This window comes from Mixophyes fleayi, chromosome 10 (genome assembly GCF_038048845.1).
Source record: "Mixophyes fleayi isolate aMixFle1 chromosome 10, aMixFle1.hap1, whole genome shotgun sequence".
NCBI classification, from domain to species: domain Eukaryota; kingdom Metazoa; phylum Chordata; class Amphibia; order Anura; family Limnodynastidae; genus Mixophyes; species Mixophyes fleayi.
Window position 1 is genome coordinate 94386153 of NC_134411.1, and position 22358 is coordinate 94408510.

General features: G+C 42.1%; 1 protein-coding gene across 1 annotated transcript in view; it reads left to right on the top strand.

The window, feature by feature from the left end:
* Positions 1-21617, top strand: part of RHPN2 (rhophilin Rho GTPase binding protein 2) — a 41940-nt gene extending 20323 nt beyond the window's left edge. Inside the window, exons 4-15 of the mRNA XM_075189194.1 lie at positions 1917-1992; positions 3829-3906; positions 5805-5929; positions 7105-7271; positions 10050-10237; positions 11215-11371; positions 12156-12275; positions 15121-15315; positions 15906-15982; positions 16767-16913; positions 17505-17660; positions 19645-21617. Coding sequence (XP_075045295.1) covers positions 1917-1992; positions 3829-3906; positions 5805-5929; positions 7105-7271; positions 10050-10237; positions 11215-11371; positions 12156-12275; positions 15121-15315; positions 15906-15982; positions 16767-16913; positions 17505-17660; positions 19645-19899 — 1741 coding nt within the window. The 3' untranslated portion in view covers positions 19900-21617. The remainder of the gene's footprint in view (positions 1-1916; positions 1993-3828; positions 3907-5804; positions 5930-7104; positions 7272-10049; positions 10238-11214; positions 11372-12155; positions 12276-15120; positions 15316-15905; positions 15983-16766; positions 16914-17504; positions 17661-19644) is intronic.
* The last annotated feature ends 741 nt before the right edge of the window (positions 21618-22358 follow it).

The following is a 22358-nucleotide window of genomic DNA, read 5'->3' on the forward strand; positions in this document are numbered from 1 at the left end:
TCGCCGATAATTATGGTAGAAATCTCTGCTCATTTTTCCTCGCACGGAAAACGAGCGGAGATTTCGATCAAATCTCCACCGCAGAGTTTCTCACGGATTTTCCAGAGACACGTTGCGGCTAATTGAATCTCCCCCCTTGAAGGTTGTCAGAAATTTTTCAGGATGGCCTCCATGTAGGACCACCACAAACTGGTACAAGAAACCCCCCACGAAGATCCAGTGTCCTAAAGATCTTTGTAGATTGCAACCTTTCCAGTAACGAAGTGATCAATGGAACAGTTACATTATAAAGTTCCCTTTAGTCAGTACAGAGATGTAATGTAGTCACTGGGCTCTATCCTCAACTCCTGGTTCTTTCAACGTAGCTGTAACCTACACACTAAATATTAAACTGTGCGTTTTATGGGGTGGTCTCCGTTCACGCTCCTCTGTCCCTTGCACACACTAGTGGCTGCATTGTTGTGAGTTGTTCACGGATATTGGCTCATCATCCATCCGCTAGGAGCTAGTGACAACACGGTGGAATGAGGCACTCCGTACCTCACACCTCAATGATGTCACTAGTCCCTGGCGAATTCATAGGCCGCATCCTCCGGAACATTTTACGTCATTCCACAAACTGGCCGACTCCTCTGTATGCGAACTGCAAGAGGTACCCAAAATTATTGTCTGTTGGATGAATAAGAACCTCGATATGTATCTTGGTTAATCTGCGTCCTGTCGCTGCGTCATGGAAGTGATGTATTTATGAAGGATATAGATATATATATATATATATATATATATATATATATATATTAGAGTAGGAATTGCAGTTTCCTGTAATGTTCTGTGTTAATAAGTGTGTGTGTGTGTGTGTGTTTGTGTTAGTAATGCCGATAGAATGTTGACTTGTATCCTGATTACTGGGTGTGTGAAGTATTACTGAGGTAATAGATTGCTGATAACACATGACCTAGTTTTACTACAAGGACGTACGTTCATATCTGCTGCTGTAGTCACCTATTTCTGGAGAACACTCCCCTCCTTACTCCCACTTGAAATATTCACTCTCATTAGGTAATGTCTTACGCTGCGATCTGAGGACACCAACCAGCTGTCTCTCTGACAATCTGCTGTCTCCGCACTTTTCTCCAGCGTAGAATACCTTGTGACTTCAGCTCAGAGTTTACTAAAAGTTATTATAAAGTGGATATTAGTAGTAATATAATGGATTTATAAAGTGCCAACGTAAAATTCAGCAGTGTTCAATAGAAAGACGTCGCACGCAGATTACATACAGTACCACGATCCATTAAAAGAGAAGATGGGGTTGATTTTGACCCAATACACTAATTAGAATAGGTCTTCTCTATTCTGCAAGAAAATAAATATCTTAACTGGGCACAAATCCGTTGGGCCTGTTCTGTGAGAGGGCCTGGGGTTACATGATTCCCATTTGTAATACGTTTCCAGCGCAGTCTTCACAATAGTTACATTTCACTCATGTCCAGAATTCGATAGAGATGGGAGGCAAGTGACTGGGGTGGCTTGCTGGGATTTGTAGTTCAATACCAATTGGAGAGGCAAAGTTTGCCTAAATTTTCAGAATCCAATACAATAAATACAAAACATAAAAAAGTATCCACTTTTTTAAATGACATTCCCCGCTGGCAGAGGCAGATTACCCGTGTCTGGCAGGACATGCTTGTATCTAGTTCCCCAGCTGCTGGAGAGACAGTCCCTCCCTGTGTATAACCTTGCCCCGTTCTATACAGAGAGCTATGACTGCACAGTGGTTCAGTCTCCTGCCACCACCCATAATGCTTTGCACACACCAGCAGAACCACGCAGCACTCATTCAGGGACATTGGCTGCTGTTGCTGTAGCATGTACCGTGGTTTTGTTTAATCTAATGCATTTTATCTATATTCTAGGCAGAGCTTCAGCATTCCCCTCATTCCTCTGGGCCTCAAGGAGACAAAAGATGTTGATTTCACCGTTGCATTCAAGGTAACAAAAAAAATATTCCCCTTTTTGCACCCTCTGGATGTATAGAAATGTTAGTTGTGTGCTGGGAGCTGTATGTAAAATGTGTTCAGGTCACAAGAGATAATCAGCTTGGTTTTTACTCTCCAACTTATGTTCTTTAAAGGTCTATTAAACTTAGAGTGAAATCCTTTCCAAATTCACATCAGTTCAAAATCAAAGATTGCTTCACACGCATCCATAAAGATGACAATACAAGCACTTCGTTCAAACCGTTTTGGGTGAACAATTCCTTTAAATAATCAATTTGGCTATTGATTGGATCTACGCTCACCACCAGGTGTGGATTCTTTGATTAAAAAAAGATTGTATTGAATGATTGGGTTTTAATGCTTGAAGTCGTCTTAAGGATATATTATTAGATTAAACAACAATCCAGAAAATGACCTACCCCGGTGTACGGTGTTTTACCTGATCTGATGTTCTACCGGAAATTATGTATTAATTTTTTGGAATTCCACCCAAGACTGAAGTTTCTGTGGAGTCAGCCTTTAAATCTACTGTCCTCTGCCTCCCTTAAAGTGGTCCTGTCCCTTACACAAAGTTAAAGCAGCCATTTGGTTGGTTGAACCAATATCCCGCCTTTCAGTTGACTTGGAGCTACTGTTATAACTGCGGAATGTTGACGATATATTTTATGTCTTCGCTCCGGAAAACAAACGATCCTACAAACGTGTGTCTGACGTTTCTCAATATTCCTTATAAATAGTTTCTCATGACATCAGTAATAAGTATCAGCAAGATTCTCGCTGAGAGATCTAAATTTAGAATAAACCTCATGATCTATTTTTAGGCTAAATGGAATTATTTCAAATGAGACACCCGAGTGGTGTATTATCCTGATCTGAGTCACGTTCTGCTCAGAATGTGGAACGAATCCACAGCAGACTCCACCCGTCGCTCCTCACTGCCGGCGGATGGATTTATGCAACCATCGGGGAAACCTCTGGCTGTGACTAATGCAGAGTACACGCAGGATTCCTCTGTATCTTAATATATTACAACAGTGATAGGCGGCCCGATACTTACACGATATGTTTAATCAAAGAAAGAGACGCCTACCTGTAATAATATATCAATAGGTCTATTAAACAAGTGTTTACACGCTACAACAAACACATCTGACAATAAAGCAGGAAGGAGCTGGGGGCCGCCGGTGAAGGCTAAGGGAGGGGCGTTTGTTTCCCAACACTGTAGTAGAAGCTGTAAATTAGAGATATGGCATTGTAGAACATGGTGCAATTGGGAACACATAATATAACGCCACAAGTAGTTTATACAACAACACAGGGGTATTGGCAAACAAGTGACATGGTAGAGTGTCCATTTAGCTTGAAACAATCTCTTTCCTATTCATTACAGTAGTGGTGGCAGCCACAACTGCTGTTACTTTGTTTTACATTGTTGCAACAATGTGGTAGTCTTCTGAGTGCCGCATAGAAGCTGATCACTTTATACCTTGTTTTCAAATATGAAGGATCAGGAAAATTAAAATAAAAACATACTTTGAAACTCCTCTTATTAGCAAATGGAAGTTGTGAATTTAAATGCAAACATTACAGACGCCTTTCAAGTAATAATACTGATCCATAACTTGTTCTAGAAACAATACAGGGAGCGTTTATGAAAACTAGCGCACAGATAACCAATCGGATTGCAATTTTTCCCGATACAGTTTGTAAAGCAAGTATCCCACCGGTTTATAACCATTTAATATCGGCCGGGGCAAGTCGTATGGCAGCTTAGGTTTTGTGATAAGAAGGGTTTATGACCATATTGGATTCTCTGTTCTTGTTATAGGACTTTATACTGGAACATTACAGCGAGGATGGAGCGGATTATGAGAACGAGCTGGCTGACCTCATGGACCTCAGACAGGTAACGATTGGGAGTTGTTGGTGATGTGATAGGAGTCTGGCTAATGTTAAATTATAATGAACAATTTGTATACAAGTCTATAGTATGCAGTTGCCTTCTTCTAATTACACTTTAACACAACATTGATCTCTTCTACGTGACCCACTGAACTCTCCTGATTCCTTGATGGGCCTCAGGGTTTCTGTGCTGTAAATAAATGTATTTAGGTTCCTGGAACAATGCAAGATCGCTGGCAGTCTGCCCGCGGCTTCACCCTGCTGGCTTGTTGCCCAAAACACCGGGAGACCTTGAAGGACGGTGGGAGGAAAGTTGCCGTTAGTGGGCTATACAGCATGGGTGGAAGGAGCCGAGAAGAGGGTACGATGGTCCTAATAGTAGGTGGGAGTCGGGTCTTTGGGAGATGAGAACGGACAACATTCCACAGTCATTATTAGAATCCTGATTGTTTCGAGCCTTAAAGGGGTTACTATAAGATCTCTGAGTGAAAAAGAAACCCTTTTCATTAGCCGCAGAGAGGTATTTGAGCTGAAAAAAACAGGTTTACAGTATAAACATTGTTTTGTTTTTTTGCAAGAACAAAAACTTTAGTTTCATCAATGAGAAATGCTTCCGCTGAAACCAGCCCCCTCCGTTATATCATGTTACAAAGACCTGAAGCGCTAAGAAATATACATTTTATCTAGACACATAGTATTTGTAAAAGTACAATTTAGATCTACAGGAGCTGGGGTACACTTAATAATCTGCTAGAGCGGGGTTGGTGGTCGGTGCTCACGGCAACGATCGGATTCTCTCATTTTTTGAGTTGGGGGGGAAAAATGAAAGTAAACATTTGATTGGCTGCCAAGGGCCAGATTCAAACCCAGTGCCCCGTGTTCGTTCTCATTATATTTATTCTAAAATATATTCCATCTATAGATACAGTCAAACACCAATTTTACGTTTTTCATAAGGGGTCGGGAGAAATTGGTGTAAAAACCGGGACAGTGTAAAACTCTCACCCGTACACACTACTTTTAAAACAAGTTAAAAACTTAAACGGTAATAATCAAAGGTGGTCAATTGCAAATTTTGCTTATTTTTTTAACAAATTTGTTCTCTACACAAAGAAATAACAATGAAGAAACAAACAAACATGTTCTTACCTGATAAAATCTCCTATAGTCTGTACGAGCAGCATCTGTGTAATTGTTTTCAATACTAACATAATATAAGTAAAGTATAGCAATATGACTGTACAAAATACCATATCGGCTACTGTTTGTGGTATAAAATTAGTCCCATTGAAATGCATTAATGAAAGAAGGGATTGTGAAAAGGTGGGATTCTGGGAAAAATATATACAAGGGTTTTGGCTGTATTGTCTTTTTGTGGTTAAATTAAACTGTCACATTCTGTTTCCATGGTGACACTTCCATGTTTTCTGCTTATATGAAGTATACACAGTGTTCTGACATCTCCTGTTTTCCCATTTTAAGTAGTTAAGGCTTGAATTAGAATAATGGATAATAGGATTATTGTGTTAAAACTCCACATTTTACTGCATTAACGCTCAAAGGAAGCACAACGTTTATATCTGTCTTATTAGTCTCATGGGGGTTCCCATGCGTCCCGATTTTTCCACCTATAATTTTTTTTTTACTACTACTACTTATATGGATAACTGTGTTTTTATTATTCTTATCGCAAATAACACAGCACACTTTTGTCAGGATGACACCAGGCGACCCTAACTCTGGTTAGACACATGGGTAACTCGCTTTGTCACTTTAAAGTGATGGGAGCTCTGCCAAGTCTTTCAAGTGTCCAGTGACTTTGTGCAATAGGAACAATAAGAACCAGTCAACAAATACCAGATTTCGTAATGTTTAAGCCATGTCCTTTCTTTTTTTTTATAGGCCTGTCGAACACCCAGCAGAGACGAAACTGGGATTGAGTTGTTGGTGAGTTACTTTCAACAGCTCGGGTTTCTGGAGAACCGGTTCTTTCCGTCCAGCAGAAACATGGGCATTCTGTTCACCTGGTAAGTCTACCCAACAATACCCTCATGGCAACCAATGCAGGTCAGAAAAAAAACTAAGAATGCAGTTATTTGAGTTGCTGTGACATCACTGGCCCCACCCCTGTGCAAAAATCGACCAAACCAGGCATAGCAAGTCTGTCAAGATGTCAGTCACTCTCTGCCTGCTCGGTTAGAGAAGACTCCTCCCTCCTAAAATGGCTGCAGATGAGTTAGAGCATGGGAGACCTATTTAGTGACATATGAACACTAGATATTTTGTGTATCATCATCAACATTTATTTATATAGCGCCAGCAAATTCCGTAGCGTTTTACAATTGGGAACAAACATTAATAAGACAATACTGGGTAATACATACAGACAGAGAGGTAAGAGAACCCTGCTCGAAAGCTTACAATCTATAGGACAATGTATATTAAGCTCCATAATAGACAGCTTTTATTATGTATAAATGTCAAACAGTGGCTTTACCTGTTCTTTTAAGACATGTATTCTCTTCCATTTCAATGGATCTGCTGAGTATACAAAATAGCAGGAAACCATACAGTAATAACTTAATAATTTAACTCTAGGTATGTTATTATAAGTTTGGCTAAGCTTTAGTTAAGACCGCATGCCTGTATAAGCTTCTAGATGAATGAACAGGGTGGGGAGATTTAGTCTTGTTGTATTACCTATGGAAAAAGACCTGTGTTTTTTTTTTTTTTTATGTCCTAGTGACATGAATTAAAGTGCACCTGTCCTCCACATACAATGGTACACCCATTTTGCAGCCTATTAAGTTGGCATATGGCTGAGCCATAGTGAAAGCAGCCATTTTATAGGCTGAAGCAATATGAACATGCAGTCTATTCGTTCCCCAGGAGATGATGTTGCTGAGGCGTGAGACATGGCAGCCATTTTGTGCCCCGAACCAACATCCTTGAGAAGGCAGTTTATCCATTCAGAAGGACATCGCTGGTTTCCAGTGAACGGATTGCTGACGACCCCACGAGTATTGCTTCAGTCAGTGGCTCCAAGCGAATGGATAAGCTGCATTCTCCTGAATAATGGTTCTGAGCACAAAATGGCTGCCATTGCGCATGTCCTAGTGACAACACTGGTTTCTGCGATTTCATGAAGACTCTTTATAATGTCCAATTAAGTCACCATCCTAATTTTTTTCTTCCAATTTAGGTATGACTCCTTCACTGGCGTTCCTGTCAGCCAGCCAAATATCTCGCTGGAGAAGGCCAGCATTTTATTTAACATCAGCGCCCTGTACACGCAGATCGGCACACGCTGTAACCGACAAACCAAATCTGGACTGGAGGAAGCGGTCACCATGTTTCAGAAAGCCGCAGGTAAAGGGGCGCAGAGCGTGGGCCTAATGTGGTACGATGGTGTTAGGCGAGCTAGAACCTGTCACGTTTGGGTTTATTAGTTGGTTTTTAGAAATGGAAGATTTTCTAAGCTGCCCTCGCTCAGGACATGGGAAAACTCGATTCGCACCTGAATTCTGCTCTATAATACCTGGGCGCAGTCTTCTTACACCACAGCTCTCCTGCCCTGCTGATACTCACTAGGCGATATGTAAACAGCTCTTATACTCCAAGACTGTATAACTGGGATTTTCTATCATTGTCTCCATATAACATCTATTTTGACTGGAGTTATATAGAGACGATTTATGTGGTATCAGCTAAGTAACATTAAAGGAATTACTAACCGAATGAGTAATTGACCCTCCCCCATTTTTAGGACTGATAACCCCCCTCGCTCTCTTACATCGGAGAACTATGCAGATATTCCACCTCGCTGCTGTGTTTGGGGTTTCTGGCTGAGTAGATATTGTGGTTAATGATTAACGTGTCATTCTCTAGATTATTTGGAGTCATCGATCTATCCATGCTGCAGGCTAGAAAGGCGCTAGATCTGCCTAATAGGGACAGCCTGCCCCCATGGCTTTTAAAGGCTTATTTAATAATATTGTAAAAAAAAAAGCAAATAGTCTGTGTAAAATAATCAAAACCGTGTCCTTGGGAAAAGATCAGACCTCAACCATTCTGTTTGTTGGGTGGTTGCAGAGCCAGATAATCTCATACTTGCCAACTCTTCCTAAATGTCAGGGAGACTCCCTGAAATAGGGGTGATCTCCGTCACGCCCTGAAGAGTCTGGCATTCTCCCTGATGCTGAGCCAGTACAAGACTTGGTTGGCTTCACCATCTGTGGCATGATGACACAGTTCAGAAATTGTGTCCTATGTCCATTTATTGATGCCTATGGGGGTGGCCATAGATTTAATCAAAGACTGACAGGTAAGACAACATGACTTCAGTAATGGAGACAGAAATGTAAAAGACATTTCAGTCTCAAGAGATTCATTAGCTGCTTTTCTTTAACTCATAGTTGCCTACTTTCCCGGAATGTCCAGGAGACTCCCGCATTTCTGGGAGACCTCCCGGGAGAGCAGGGCAACCTCCCGGTTCTTGCTGCCGCAATAGATAAGTGGCGGGGAGTGGGGCTTAATGATGCAAATGATGCGTCATCTTAGCCATGCCCCCTGCTGTAATTGGCCAAAATTGTGACAATCGTTTAGGGGGCAGGGCCAAAATGATGCGATTCATCAAGCCCCGCCCCTGCCCACCTCCCCCAGGATCTCCCTGAAGCTTCTGGCAAAGCATGCTGGGACTTGTAGTTTCACGACATCTGGAGAGCCACAGGTTGGCCAGGCCTGGTTTAAACCCTATAGGAATATAGATTTATTTTAATTAATTTGAATGTGTTCCTGGTATATTCTCTGCACCCACTGCAATAATCCACCACAAATACAAAGTATTCTGCCTTCTCTATGGAGCGGCTGTGCACATTATAGAGCTGTAATACAGCCTAGCAATAACACAGCTCACACTCCCCCCAGGGAAAGACATAGACCGGCTTCTACTTGTCGTTTCTCTGATTTATTGTCGCCTTCCAGTGAAGGTGGGGGCAGCTTTTAAAGTCAGAAATGTGTTTAATGTAGAAATAAGTGGATAGAAACATAACGAGAATACGATGCAGCTTTTATAGTGTTTATGAGGATTCAGACAATCCTTACCTGCTGTTGAGCTTTGTGTTTGGAAGCAGTTTTATGTCTGGCTGGTTAATGATTGTGCTGACCTTTCGCCTTCAGGCTGCTCCTCCCAACTCTGCTCCATGTGCAACTAAAGGGTGCAAATGTATACCTGCACAAACCATGCTGTGTAATTGCAAATTTGTAAATGCTAGGACGTGCCCCCCTCCCACCTATAAATCTCTCTGCCATCACTCCCCCCCCTCATCCCCTGTAGAGCAACTTGGTTCCACGAAGGTGCAAAACTGCTCCTTCTATATTTCCATATCTGTAACACTAACTGAGGCCCGTACTGCTAAATACATGAAATAACTTCATAGACAGGGACTGATGCACTTAGAGATACTTCCTGTCATGTCTGAAAGTCACAAAGCCCAGAGCTGAAAGTCCTCTGTCAGTGGCTGATTAATGCAACTTGTCTGACCGGTTGGCGTACAAATCCTGGAACTATAACTTTGTGTTTACATTGTTGTGTTTGGAATAACTGAGCTGTGTGACTATGTAAGAGCACTCAAAGAACGGGGCGTCTGAGAATGTCCTGGATGTTTGGTTGCTAAGGTGAAAAATACAAAATACACTGTTCTGTGCAGGGGGGCGATTCACGGTTCTAAAGTGCACTTGCTGCGTGCACAGAGCGGAGGCGGCCATTTTGACGGCAGAACCAATATTTAAGCCTATCGGTTTGTTAGGAGCTAGTGACCTCGCTGAGGCACAAAGTGAACAATGAGGGAACTGATGGGCTGAATTCTCATGAAAATCTGTTCAGCCCATAAAATGGCTGCCTTGGGCCTTCCTGAAGGGGGAACTCTAGTGTTGCCCATAGCAACCAATCAAATGCCTGCTTTCATTTCTTAAACTGCACTACAAAAATGTCAGGTAGAATCTGATTGGTTGCTAGGGGCAACACCACAGTTGACTGACGTGAATGAATGACTACATTTTCTCTGGCGCTATATTAATAAGTGATAATATCTAAATTAATGGCTGTTAGACTTGTGTACACGTTAAACCCCATTCCTTCTCTTCCAGGAGTTCTCAGCTACCTGAAAGAAACCTTCACCCACACCCCAAGCTATGACATGAGCCCCGCCATGCTGGGCACTCTCATCAAAATGCTGATGGCGGAAGCCCACGAGTGCTATTTTGAGAAACTGATCCTATCGGGGGTCCAGAACGAATTCTGCAACTTGGTGAAGGTGGCGCAGGAGGCAGCGAAGGTATTTGTTGCGTCTTACACGTCCGTTAACCATTCAAGGACAAAGGCCGCATAGAGGTTTCCTGGCGCTGTAGGATTAGACATGACGCAATGTTTTCAGGTATCGCAGCAACCGACACCTGAGTCTTTGTGTACACGGATAAGTAATTGTATGTTTGCTTTTGTTAGTGATTCATTCATGGAACTTTTAATACTTGTGCAGCTGAAGTTTAGGGCAGTTCCAGTTTAACACTGTGACTGATAGTGTTTCCATGCCCTACTTTCAAATAGGCCCACCTGATTCTACCATAAACTTAGTTCGTGTCTGCCATGCCGAAGCTTCACTATTGCAACTGATAACTTGTAAAACATTTTCTCTCAGCAGCATAAGTTCTAGAACAGAGGTGTCCAAACCCAGTCCTCAAGGGCTACCAACAGGTCATGTTTTCAGGATTTCTGTCTGTAGAAACAGGTGGGGTAATTACTGACCCAGCCACATAATGACTCACCTGTGCATGATTAAAGAAATCCTGAAAACATGACCTGTTGGTAGCTCTTGAGGACTAGTTTTGGACACCTCTGTTCTAGACAATGGCTGTGGCGGAGGGAATCTTTGCGATTTCTTGATTTTCTGATCAAAGAATCTGTTTTACTTTGTATTTTTTATTTCTTTGTGATGGTTATTCACCAGTTTTGGGCACATTACACTAGAGCGTTGATGCCTGTCGGAAGCATTTTCATGTCCCTGAAGTTCGTGTGTGTCCATACTGCTGTGCATGAGCAGAGACTATACTTTCAAGAATGGAAATAGACTTCATTCAAATGACTTTGTGCTTCTAGCACCGTTATAAAATAAGCATTATTTTAGTTTTAAAGCATAAATGAAGTTAAAAACAGATTTACATTTGGGAGCCAGCTGCTGGCTTTGTTGTAATCTTGAAGTATTTAGAGTCCTCCTTTAAAGAGCAGCCTTACAATCCTCGGTGGTCTGTCTTGCAGGTCGGCGATGTTTATTTACAAGTCTTCAACGCCATGAGCCAAGCACCGATCAAGGAGAACGTCCCCTACTCCTGGTCCGTTATGGTACAAGTGAAAGCCGAGCATTACAAAGCCCTGGCCCACTATTTTGTGGCAATCATACTCATTGATCACCAGCGTAAGTGTTTACTTGTGTCCTCTGCCTTACAATGTGTGTCCTCCTCACAAGCTGCTGCTGTTGTCTCCAGATTCGTGCCCTAGAAATCGCAAAAAAAGCGCAGGCACTATATTATATGATTCAAAAATGGTTCATATGTTCTCTGTTAGTATCATTCAATCAAACTTTAGAAACCCGGCGGTAACCGCCTTAAAGTAATTTAGTCATTACATTTCAGTTTACTTTATTAACAGAATTCAATAACTTTTTTTGATACACTACGTTACATGTAGAAACTTTAACAACAGAGTATAATGAATAAATGACTATACTATCAATTACTATATTAAAGGAACTAAAGAATTTCTTTATACACTACAATATATGTATAAATTCTTCCATCGATGTTATATTGTTGAGCATGGTCCCCACAAGATGTGCGGATATATGTGGCTGCAAATAATGGTCACCGTTTCCAGACCTCCCAGCAGGTCACATGTTCCAGGTCACCCAGCGGGTGCACAGGGAGAGTTCACTAACTGCCACAGTTTCCAGACCACCCAGCAGACAACGGCATCATAGAAATAAGTCACTCATAAAAGTCCTACTCGCTCATAAAAGTTGTACTTATGCTATTAATGTATAGATATCTATCCTACCGACTTTGTAAGAGAGTTGCAAGTTACTAATTTATATGAAACCTCCTTTTCTCTATACTGGATGTGACCTTATGTCACCTATGTAGGACATAACCCCCCTTCATTTTGTTGTTCTAAATAACATATTTATGGTGATTTTCCCACAGTGACTCTGCGTGATGATGAGGATAAGCAGGAGAAGGCTTTGTCCCAGCTATACGACCACATCCCCGACGGACTGACTGCCATGAAAATACTAAAGGACAAACAGCAGCGGACACAACTAGGTAACCTCAATCCGACAACACCATATAGATTAAAGATTCAATGTGCGTTCCTGTAGAAGTAGTTTTACGACGTCGCATGGAAGGGAGAGATTAAAGTGGTTGGACTACCTGCGGAGGATGGCTTCCTGGCTGAAGAGGGCGGGACACAATTGGATGTGAGCGTCACATGGTTGCCTCTTACCCAGTCACGTTACGCCCTCTTTGGTCATGGAAGCTCGCTGCTTTAGTCTATCCTGGCTGATCTTAAACTACGTGAATGGCCAGGACCAGTCCAACCGCTTTAATGGTAATATATGAACCACTGTTCACTGCTAAGCATGTTGCTGTCAATTAGTCTACTGCTCTTTTTTGACATATTATGTTCCTCTAAGAGATATATTCTGTCCGCCACTCTGTCCTCTCGGAGCCTGATCTTCTGGAGCTCACTGCCCAGCCGCTCTGAGATTCAGTGATCCCTGAGCCTAGGTCAGTGTTGGCTAACCTGTGACACTCCCAGGTGTTGTGAAACTACAAGTCCTAGTATACCCTTCCAGCAATAAGCTGCTATATATTGGCAAAGCATGCTGGGACTTGTAGTTTCACAACACCTGGGAGTGTCACAGGTTAGCCAATACTGGCCTAGGGGAATATAGTGCTTGGGTTTACCCAGAAATCCCCAATAGGCTCCGGAATCCCTGCTGAACCCTAAAACCACCAGCTCCAAGAGGAACTTACAGTATGGGTTTGTCAGGAGAGAGCAGAGTACAGATACGGATCAGCCGCCAGAGACCCTGTACCTAGATGAGAGCGGAAGTGACTCCCAGAATAAGGCTTCCACACTCTTATTGCAGAGGTTACATTTACAATAAGTATCACATTCTGTTCTTTTAAATCTGGAACTTTGTGTGTTGCAATGTAATCTGTACATAACATCCAGTCCTGGAGTCTGGTTATAGTGTGATATTAGTGTTCCATAAAACACCCTGTAACATTGTGTTTATAATATGCTCCTGACCGCACCCTGCTATACGGAGCATAGTTCACATTCCTGTTTGTTCTAGGACAATGGGAAAATCACTGTAAACCGGTCAACCAATAACCGGCTGCTGATTCTCACACCAACAATAGAAACAAGAATACCAGTGCCTGCCTCTTACCTGTAAAGTAACAAGAAATAACGATGCAGAAAGATCTAACTATAACTCTGCAATAAATATTCTAGGGGGCACATTCAGTTATGCGCGGAGCGCCTCCGGAACGGGCGCAAAGGCACTCCGCACCCGTTAGGGTTGGGAAGGGAAATCCGTGATGTTGCGGTATCGTATTACCATAGAAAATACGCAACCGCAATGTTCATTCAAACATTGCGGCTAATTGAATATGTCCCCAAGTCCGCCTTCCAATAAAATATTTTAACTTTATTTATTTAATATTAAAAAATGTATAAAGAACAGCAATGTTGGTTAAACCCTCATAACAAATGACAAATCGCCAGTATCATCATCATCAGTTATTTATATAGCGCCACTAATTCCGTAGCGCTGTACAGAGAAATCTCACATCAGTCCCTGCCCCATTGGAGATTACAGTCTAAATTCCCTAACATACACACAGAGAGAGAGAGACTATATTCAATTTAATAGCAGCCAATTAACCTACCAGTATGTTTTTGGAGTGTGGGAGGAAACCGGAGCACCCGGAGGAAACCCATACAAACTCCTCACAGATAAGGCCATGGTTGGGAATTGAACTCATGACCCCAGTGCTGTGAGACAGAAGTGCTAACCACTAAGCCACCATGCTGCCAGTATTCCATATAGTTAACTTTAAGGCCTAGATTCACTAAACTATGGGTTTGAAAAAGTGGGGATGTTGCCTATAGCAACCAATCAGATTCTAGCTGTCATTTTCTAGAATGTAATAAATAAAAGAGCACTGGAATCTGATTGGTTGCTATAGGCAACTTCTCCACTTTCTCAAACCCGCAGTTTAGTAAATATACCCCTAAGTGTACACTGAGTATTATTAAGCAGCCGCTGATACTAATGTATGTCACTATCTATAAGAGACCTACAGCAGCAGGATAAAACCATGCATTCATATAATTTGACTGTTGTATTATGTATAATTTAATGAATGCACTGGCAATCTTCGGATAACGCACAGACTATATAGTACCTGTATGAAACACAGAAACAGCTTTAGTACAATACAGTACAAGTACATTGCACATTTGTCTGTGTGTGGGAGTAGTTCGATACTTGATTAACGCACCGCAGATCTAAGCAAACTCTCACATTTCGAGCTGCGTACACACTACAGAAAACTACTGCAGATACAATTTCTGTAACGATTTCATCAAAGATTGAACGTCCCGATGACCATACAGATTCATGTGTACACCCCTATACAATTTACCTTCAGATCTGTGATCTTCATCTCTCATAACCATCTGCTGAAAGATTGTGACTCTGTACACACTTCAGATATCTGCCTACACTGCTGGTGGTGAGTGTGTGCACACTGCCACATTTGCCCGACATTGTTCCATAATTGATGGGGATTTTTAGGAAGTTTTAGAAAACCAAATCTACCGATACAATGTGATTTGGTAGATAACACATGACCGTGGGAGCGTACACACTAACACTGTGTTGCTAGAGGTCAGCACTTTTTATTTTTACTAGCTGCCGCCTCGTTGATCACTAAATGACTTGAGCGCCCAATATTTGTGTGTAATTCTCACACCGCTTTCATTAGCAGCAATGCAAGATTAAAAAAATAAATATAATGTATTGTGTATACAGTCTGGTCACGTCCTAGTCTTTGCTTATATTGAGGTTGTCTTGTTTTTGTTTGCGTGTAGGAAAAGCGCATTTATCCAAAGCGATTGCCTGTCACGAAGAGTCGCTGCGATTATCCGGTCTCTGCAACAAGTTGAAGCAGATTGACGTGCTGCAGGACATACTGTCCGCTTACCACAAGAGGGCGCTAATGAAATCCTCCCAGCACCAGAAAGAAGACGACTTCCTAAATTTACTGGTGGCCCCTGATATCATCAGTAAGTGGGTTCTGCTACGCCTTACGTGGATCTAGGACCTCTCTCTCCTCGTAGTGATACAAGTATTATCATTGCAATTCTAAATAACAGACCGATATAGAGGAAGAAATATGGTCTGGTATATAGATGATGCATAAAAATGATAAATGAGAGTCAAATTATAAAATGTTACATTACATACAGCAAGATAATATGTAATAGGTGCTACAAAGTACTATTATTACTAGTTTATACAGTGGCAATTTGGTAACATAATGCTGTACAGAGACTATATCATCATTCACATCCGTCACTGCACCATTGGAGCTTACAGCCTAAATACACACCCACACGCACTCAGCAATGCTAAACACTGTGCCAATTGTTAACGATCTACGGACGCTGTTGTGATGCTTTGTAGATGGATTTATAAATACTGACGTAATAAGAGTGAAATCAAGGTACAGGAGGAATCTAACGAAAACATTTTTTTCTATAAAATAACTGTAAATAAAAAAATCAATAATATTTAAATGTAATATTGTTTGAAGGTTTTCACTTAAATAAGGTTTTCCGAAATGTATTCAGCGTTCTCTGTGCTCTCTCCCCAGGTAAGACTGAGTATAAGTCAGAAATGACCTCGCCCTCCCTCTCCAGAGTCAAAGTGATCGACTTCTTCCAACGCCTGGTAAGTAGAACAGGGATATGATCCGATGTAATGATGTAACGGGCCGTGTTTTGTGATGCAATGAACATATATTTATATGTATTTGCAATAAAATTATTTTAAACTTTTCAAGGGGCCAGAAAAAAAATGGCTTCAAATTCAGAAAAGTGTAAAAGAAGGAAAAACACCCCGATCTTTATTTTTAAATAAGGGACGCACACACAAGGCAATATGCAATTGACCACGTTGTCTTATTCTGTGACACAATTGATGCACTGACTCTGCTAAGCTGCTAGTGTCTACAATAGACCAAGTCAATGCTATGAGTGGCTTACACGCTAGTACGTATGGGAATTTGCAGCCAGCGGATAAATTAACTAAAACTGGGACAATTCAGAAGAAATTCACCAGAAAGCGCTGCAATTATGGACCCAAAACAATCGTCCTCTGATCAAGTTCAGATTGGACAGAATTTTTATTGGCCCTTGAGTATTCTGTAGCTCGATGAGTTCCACGACCTGTGTGTTAGTGTATCGGGTGGCAGGACAATTTGTACCCTGTGATCTGTGCATTTTATCTATCCACTGAACATCCAGATCTGTGGATTTACAAGGCGGGTGGGTCACCAAATTCCTAACGTTACAAGTTTAGTATAATATAGTATAGTTAACACTTTGAAATAGTTTCTTAGTTTAAGTCTCCTTCCTGTATTGTTTTAGCATCAGATACAAGAACACTGACTATTGCTGCATTGTTGGAATACAATGTGTTAATTAATCCATGATATTTTGTCTCTGATTTTCAGGGTCCACTCTCGGTATTCTCTGCAAGGCAGAGGTGGACCGCCCCAAGGAAGGTACAGTTGACCCTTGAAGATGGGGACTTGGGATTCACTTTAAAAGGTGACTGCCCTGTACAAATCACCCAGCTGGATCCTCTGTGCCCGGCGTCGGTAAGTACATTGATTTACAGATGAAGTTTACCTGGATTGTTGTATAGCCCCACTTCAAACTATAGCATGGAGGTAGAGAACGCAGTGTACCTGTGGGATTAGCTCATAAAACCTACTGGACTGGTTTTCAGGATAACACATTGCGGCCAATTTATCAAGCTGCGGGTTTGAAAAAGTAGAGATGTTGCCTATAGCAACCAATCAGATTCTAGTTATCATTTATTTAGTACATTCTACAAACTGACAGCTTGATACATTTACCCATTGTCTTTTAATGAGAATACAAAAATACTGACATATGATTGGCTCAGGGACAGCGTTGTTTGAACAGAAGAGTAATGCCAAATATGATTTTAAGTACTATATAGGCCTATAGATATATATGTGTGGTACAGAAATTCCTTTTATGAAGATTTCCTTGTAGGCCCCTGTCTAGTTATAATCAGTAAGTTAGGGGTATTGAACAGTATAATCCTATGGGGTGTACGTTTACAGAGAGCGTATTTTCTTCATGATGGTTTCTCTGCTCCGTCTCTGCCTGTAGCCTTGTCCGTACATCCAGTAACTTTAAATTTGGTTCCTGTATTCCAGGCAGCAGGTGTGAAAGAAGGAGATTACATCGTGTCTGTGGCCGGCAACGACTGTAAATGGTGCTCTATAAACGAGATTATGGACCTGCTGAAAGGAATTGATGAACAAGGCAGAGAGATCCGAGTGATCAGCATCCAGGATCAGTCCTCGAGTTTGGTACGTAGGCTTATTACACAGCTATTGTCCTTACCGCTGTGGATTTATATATCCAGCTGGGCCCGTGCAATGGGCAATTTTACGTTTCCACTGGTATCCAATCCAGATAAAAGGATTTTATTGTGTGTTCTATACTATGGAAATAATAGGAATGCAGAGTAATATTCATGTCGCCTGTCTTTACTTTCCTTCTATAAATGTATTACCAACGTTTGCTTGCAGAGCTTACAATGCATTAGCCATTGTTCTACTCTAGAAACATAGAATTTGACGGTAGATAAGAACCGCTTGGCCCATCTAGTCTGCCCATATTTTAACCTATGGTAACTTCAAACCCTATTTGATCCTTAGTTCTTTGTAAGGATATCCTTATGTCTATCCCAAGCATGTTTAAACTGCTCCACTGTATTAGCCTCTACCACCTCTGATGGGAGGCTATTACACTTATCCACTACCCTTTCTGTGAAGTAGTTATTCCTCACATTTCCTCTGAATCTACTTCCCCCCAGTGTCAGTGCATGTCCTCGTGTTCTAATACTTCTCTTCCCTCCAGTGTCAGTGCATGTCCTCGTGTTCTAATACTTCTCTTCCCCCCCCCCAATGTAAGTACATGTCCTCGTGTTCTAATACTTCTCTTCCCCCCAGTGTCAGTGCATGTCCTCGTGTTCTAATACTTCTCTTCCCTCCAGTGTCAGTACATGTCCTCGTGTTCTAATACTTCTCTTCCCTCCAGTGTCAGTGCATGTCCTCGTGTTCTAATACTTCTCTTCCCCCCCAATGTCAGTACATGTCCTCGTGTTCTAATACTTCTCTTCCCCCCAGTGTCAGTGCATGTCCTCGTGTTCTAATACTTCTCTTCCCCCCCAGTGTCAGTACATGTCCTCGTGTTCTAGTACTTCTCTTCCCCCCAGTGTCAGTACATGTCCTCGTGTTCTAATACTTCTCTTCCCCCCAGTGTCAGTACATGTCCTCGTGTTCTAATACTTCTCTTCCCCCCAGTGTCAGTACATGTCCTCGTGTTCTAATACTTCTCTTCCCCCCAGTGTCAGTACATGTCCTCGTGTTCTAATACTTCTCTTCCTCCCAGTGTCAGTGCATGTCCTCGTGTTCTAATACTTCTCTTCCCCCCAGTGTCAGTACATGTCCTCGTGTTCTAATACTTCTCTTCCCCCCAGTGTCAGTACATGTCCTCGTGTTCTAATACTTCTCTTCCCCCCAGTGTCAGTGCATGTCCTCGTGTTCTAATACTTCTCTTCCCCCCAGTGTCAGTGCATGTCCTCGTGTTCTAATACTTCTCTTCCTTTGTAGAATGTTTCCCTCCTGCACCTTGTTATAAGCCTTGATATATATGAAAGTCTCTATCATATCCCCCTTTTCCCTTCTCTGCTCCAAACTATACATATTAAGATCTTTTAGCCTTTCTGGGCAAGTTTCGTGCTGTAGGCCATGCACCGTTTTAGTTGCCCCATCCTATAATCACCTCATATCCTCCATAAGTCTTCCTGTGAATCAAGTTCATGTGCGATAGACCTCACGCAGAGTGGAGACATGGCCTAGCAAATATACATCCAGCTGCTCCTGTGTTTGGAAACAAGGAAAAATATATTTTCTTGTGGGATCAGAGCCAGGTAAAATGGATGTGACTTATGTCGCCCGCTTCCGTCCAACCTTGTACGCCTGGTAAATATTGTGATGCAGACGGGGGTTTTCTATCCCACTGAGGATTATCGGGCACCAGGATGCTCAGTACCCACAAATTTTCCCAGGGCAGGCCTGACCAGCCTGTGGTGCTCCAGGTGTTGTGGAACTACAGATCCCAGCATACCTTGTCAGCTCTCTACCCCAAAGCATGCTGGGGCTTGTAGTTTCACAAGACCTGGAGAGCCACAGGTTGGCCAGACCTGCACTAGGACTTGGCAGATGTTCTGGTCAGAGGAACGATTTAGACCCGTTGATGATTCAGTGTTTTTCTTGCTTATTACAGCATAATAAAAGTGCCACCTATTCTGCCGGGATGCAGAAGACGTATTCTCTGGTCTGTCTAAACATGGATGACAACAAGAACGCAAAAACCCAAAAGGCATCAAAGAAGATCTCGTTCCTCAGCTGGGGATTCAGAAACCGACAAAAAGCGTCCAGCACACTCTGCCTCCCCTCTGCCAGCGCAGCCAAACCACCCACCAGCAGATTGTTCCTTTCGCCACACGATTCCCGGGCATGTGAGAGCGCTATGTACTGATGCCGTGGATGAACGCCCCCCCCCCCGTTCCACGGAAAGACTCTGAAAGTGTTAGAGACCACTGTGACGATCCTATGAGCCCACCGCAACTGTGACAATTCTTGTGATTTATAAACATTTATTTTCCTTCAATAGGAATTATTGTTGATTTTTGTTTCTCCTGTTCCGGCAACTTGCCGTAAAATAAGAACATGTTTTTGGATTTTGACTGTTATTGGCTGTAGTGGAACGATTCCGTTTGAGTTGAATTTTAGAAAAGAGCTTAAGGGCTAAATTTACTAAGCTGCGGGTTTGAAAAAGTGGGGATATTGCCTATAGCAACCAATCAGATTCTAGCTTTCATTTATTTAGTACCTTCTACAAAATGATAGCTAGAATCTGATTGGTTGCTATAGGCAACATCCCCACTTTTTCAAACCCGCAGCTTAGTAAATCTAGCCCTAAGTGTTTATCAAGGTCAGCTGTCGGGAGCCACCAATGGTGACAAGAGGAAACCTTGGGAAGGGAAAGGAACACAATCATCTCAGGCGTGTAAATGATCCACACTGTTGTAGAAGAAGGATTATAGAGCATTCCCTGACAAGGAAATACATTCCCATTGCAAAGAAGAATACTGTAACCCGGTCTGCAGCAAAACACTTCTTGCAGTAAAACACTGCCACCTGGAGGCTTTGGGAAGGTACTGCATGTCATTAGTGAGCTCTCAGCAAATTCTCAGTTTAATGGTTAACGTTTCTAATCCATAGGAATAATCTGCTTTTTCATAGATAAAAACTCATTTTCAGAATTGCATTTGGCTCATCTTTTACATTTGGACCAAAGACTAGGTGCGATATGATGAGGGGAGATAGTTATAGACAGACCATCATATTTTTCTAATTGCTGCTATAGATAATGTCACTGCTATAATTACAGCACAGGTATAGAGGTGGCGTCGGACCCTCTGACCTTACGCAGTGAGCCGATTTCAAATGTCTGTGACGGTGACCACTATTTTGTGTAATGCCGGACTTCTATTAAGAATGTAACTTGTTGTATTTATATGTTAAGTGTTCTGTTTGCTCTACAGGGTAGCTGGGATAAGCTACCTGCTTCTGAAGATTGTTACTGTGTGTTTGTGTTAGGAATTTCTGTAGTTACATGTGTTCTAGACCACTGACAGCAAAACTCGCAGGGTCCGGACAGCTGGTGGCGGCCCACCATTAGGTACCACTGTCCTGGACTCCTTTATCATGCTCCACGTCACCCAATGCATTGGTTTGATATACAGACTGTATATATTAATCTCATCTATTACCAGATAGGCCACATCCTGCGAGATACGATGACAAGGAAGGTTAACCGATTTTATTATTTTGCAAATACTATTTGACAAAAAAAGTACACAGATTCCTCCACTGTAAGGGATTGCAGAAGTTTGTAAATATTTGTTAAAATATAGATTATATGCATGTTTGTTTTTTTTAGATTTCTATAAGATTGTATATATTTAAAGGTATATTTAAGAATAAATATGGATATTAGTCCAGCACGGACCTGCTCCTGCACACCAATCTTGACAAGGTGCCACAGAAAAAGTTAAAGGACCCTCAGTGCCTACATAGGGAATTACTACTAGTCAAAACAATTCTTACCACTTAAGATTGTATTGTGCAATATTAAGAGTGATGTAATATGTGCAGAACGACCGTCTAAATAAATAAATTGTTCTTAAATAATGTAGTGTGGTGTTTGTACAGACTGGTTGTAAAGTGCTGCTGTCAGTTGCAGGAGGCATCAGGAAGGGAGTTGTCCACATAAAAGGGGATTTTTACTCACCGTAAAATCCGTTTCTCTGACTCCATTGGGGGACACTGCGACATTGGGGTATAGTAGGTGGTCAGGAGTTCTTGTCACTTAAACTGTTAATCTTTGGACTCCTCCCCTGCTATGCCCCTCCTCTCCAGAGAGATCCTCAGTTTTGACTAACCAAGAGTGAACATAAGGAGGTAACATAACCTAGACAGGTCTTAAAAATAAGAACCATTATCAAAAATTTTCACACACAGAACTATATACAGAGCAAGGGAGGGTGCGCAGTGTCCCCCAATGGAGTCAGAGAAACGGATTTTACGGTGAGTAAAAATCCCCTTTTCTCTTTCCTACCAATTGGGGGACACTGCGACATTGGGGATATACCAAAGCTTCCTCAAGGGTGGGAATGCTCTGGACCAGCTGCACGCATAATCCTGCGACCAAAGCTTGCATCAGCCGATGCAAAGCCCTGAAGTCTATAGAATTTGGTGAAAGTGTGGACGGAAGACCAAGTCGCCGCTCTACACAACTGTTCTGCCGACGCGCCATGCCTAGCCGCCCAGGAGGCACCCACTGCCCTAGTAGAATGTGCCCTTAAAGACAGCGGAATGGCTAGAGAAGCTGAAACGTAAGCCTCACGAATCGTGGACGTAATCCACCGGGCA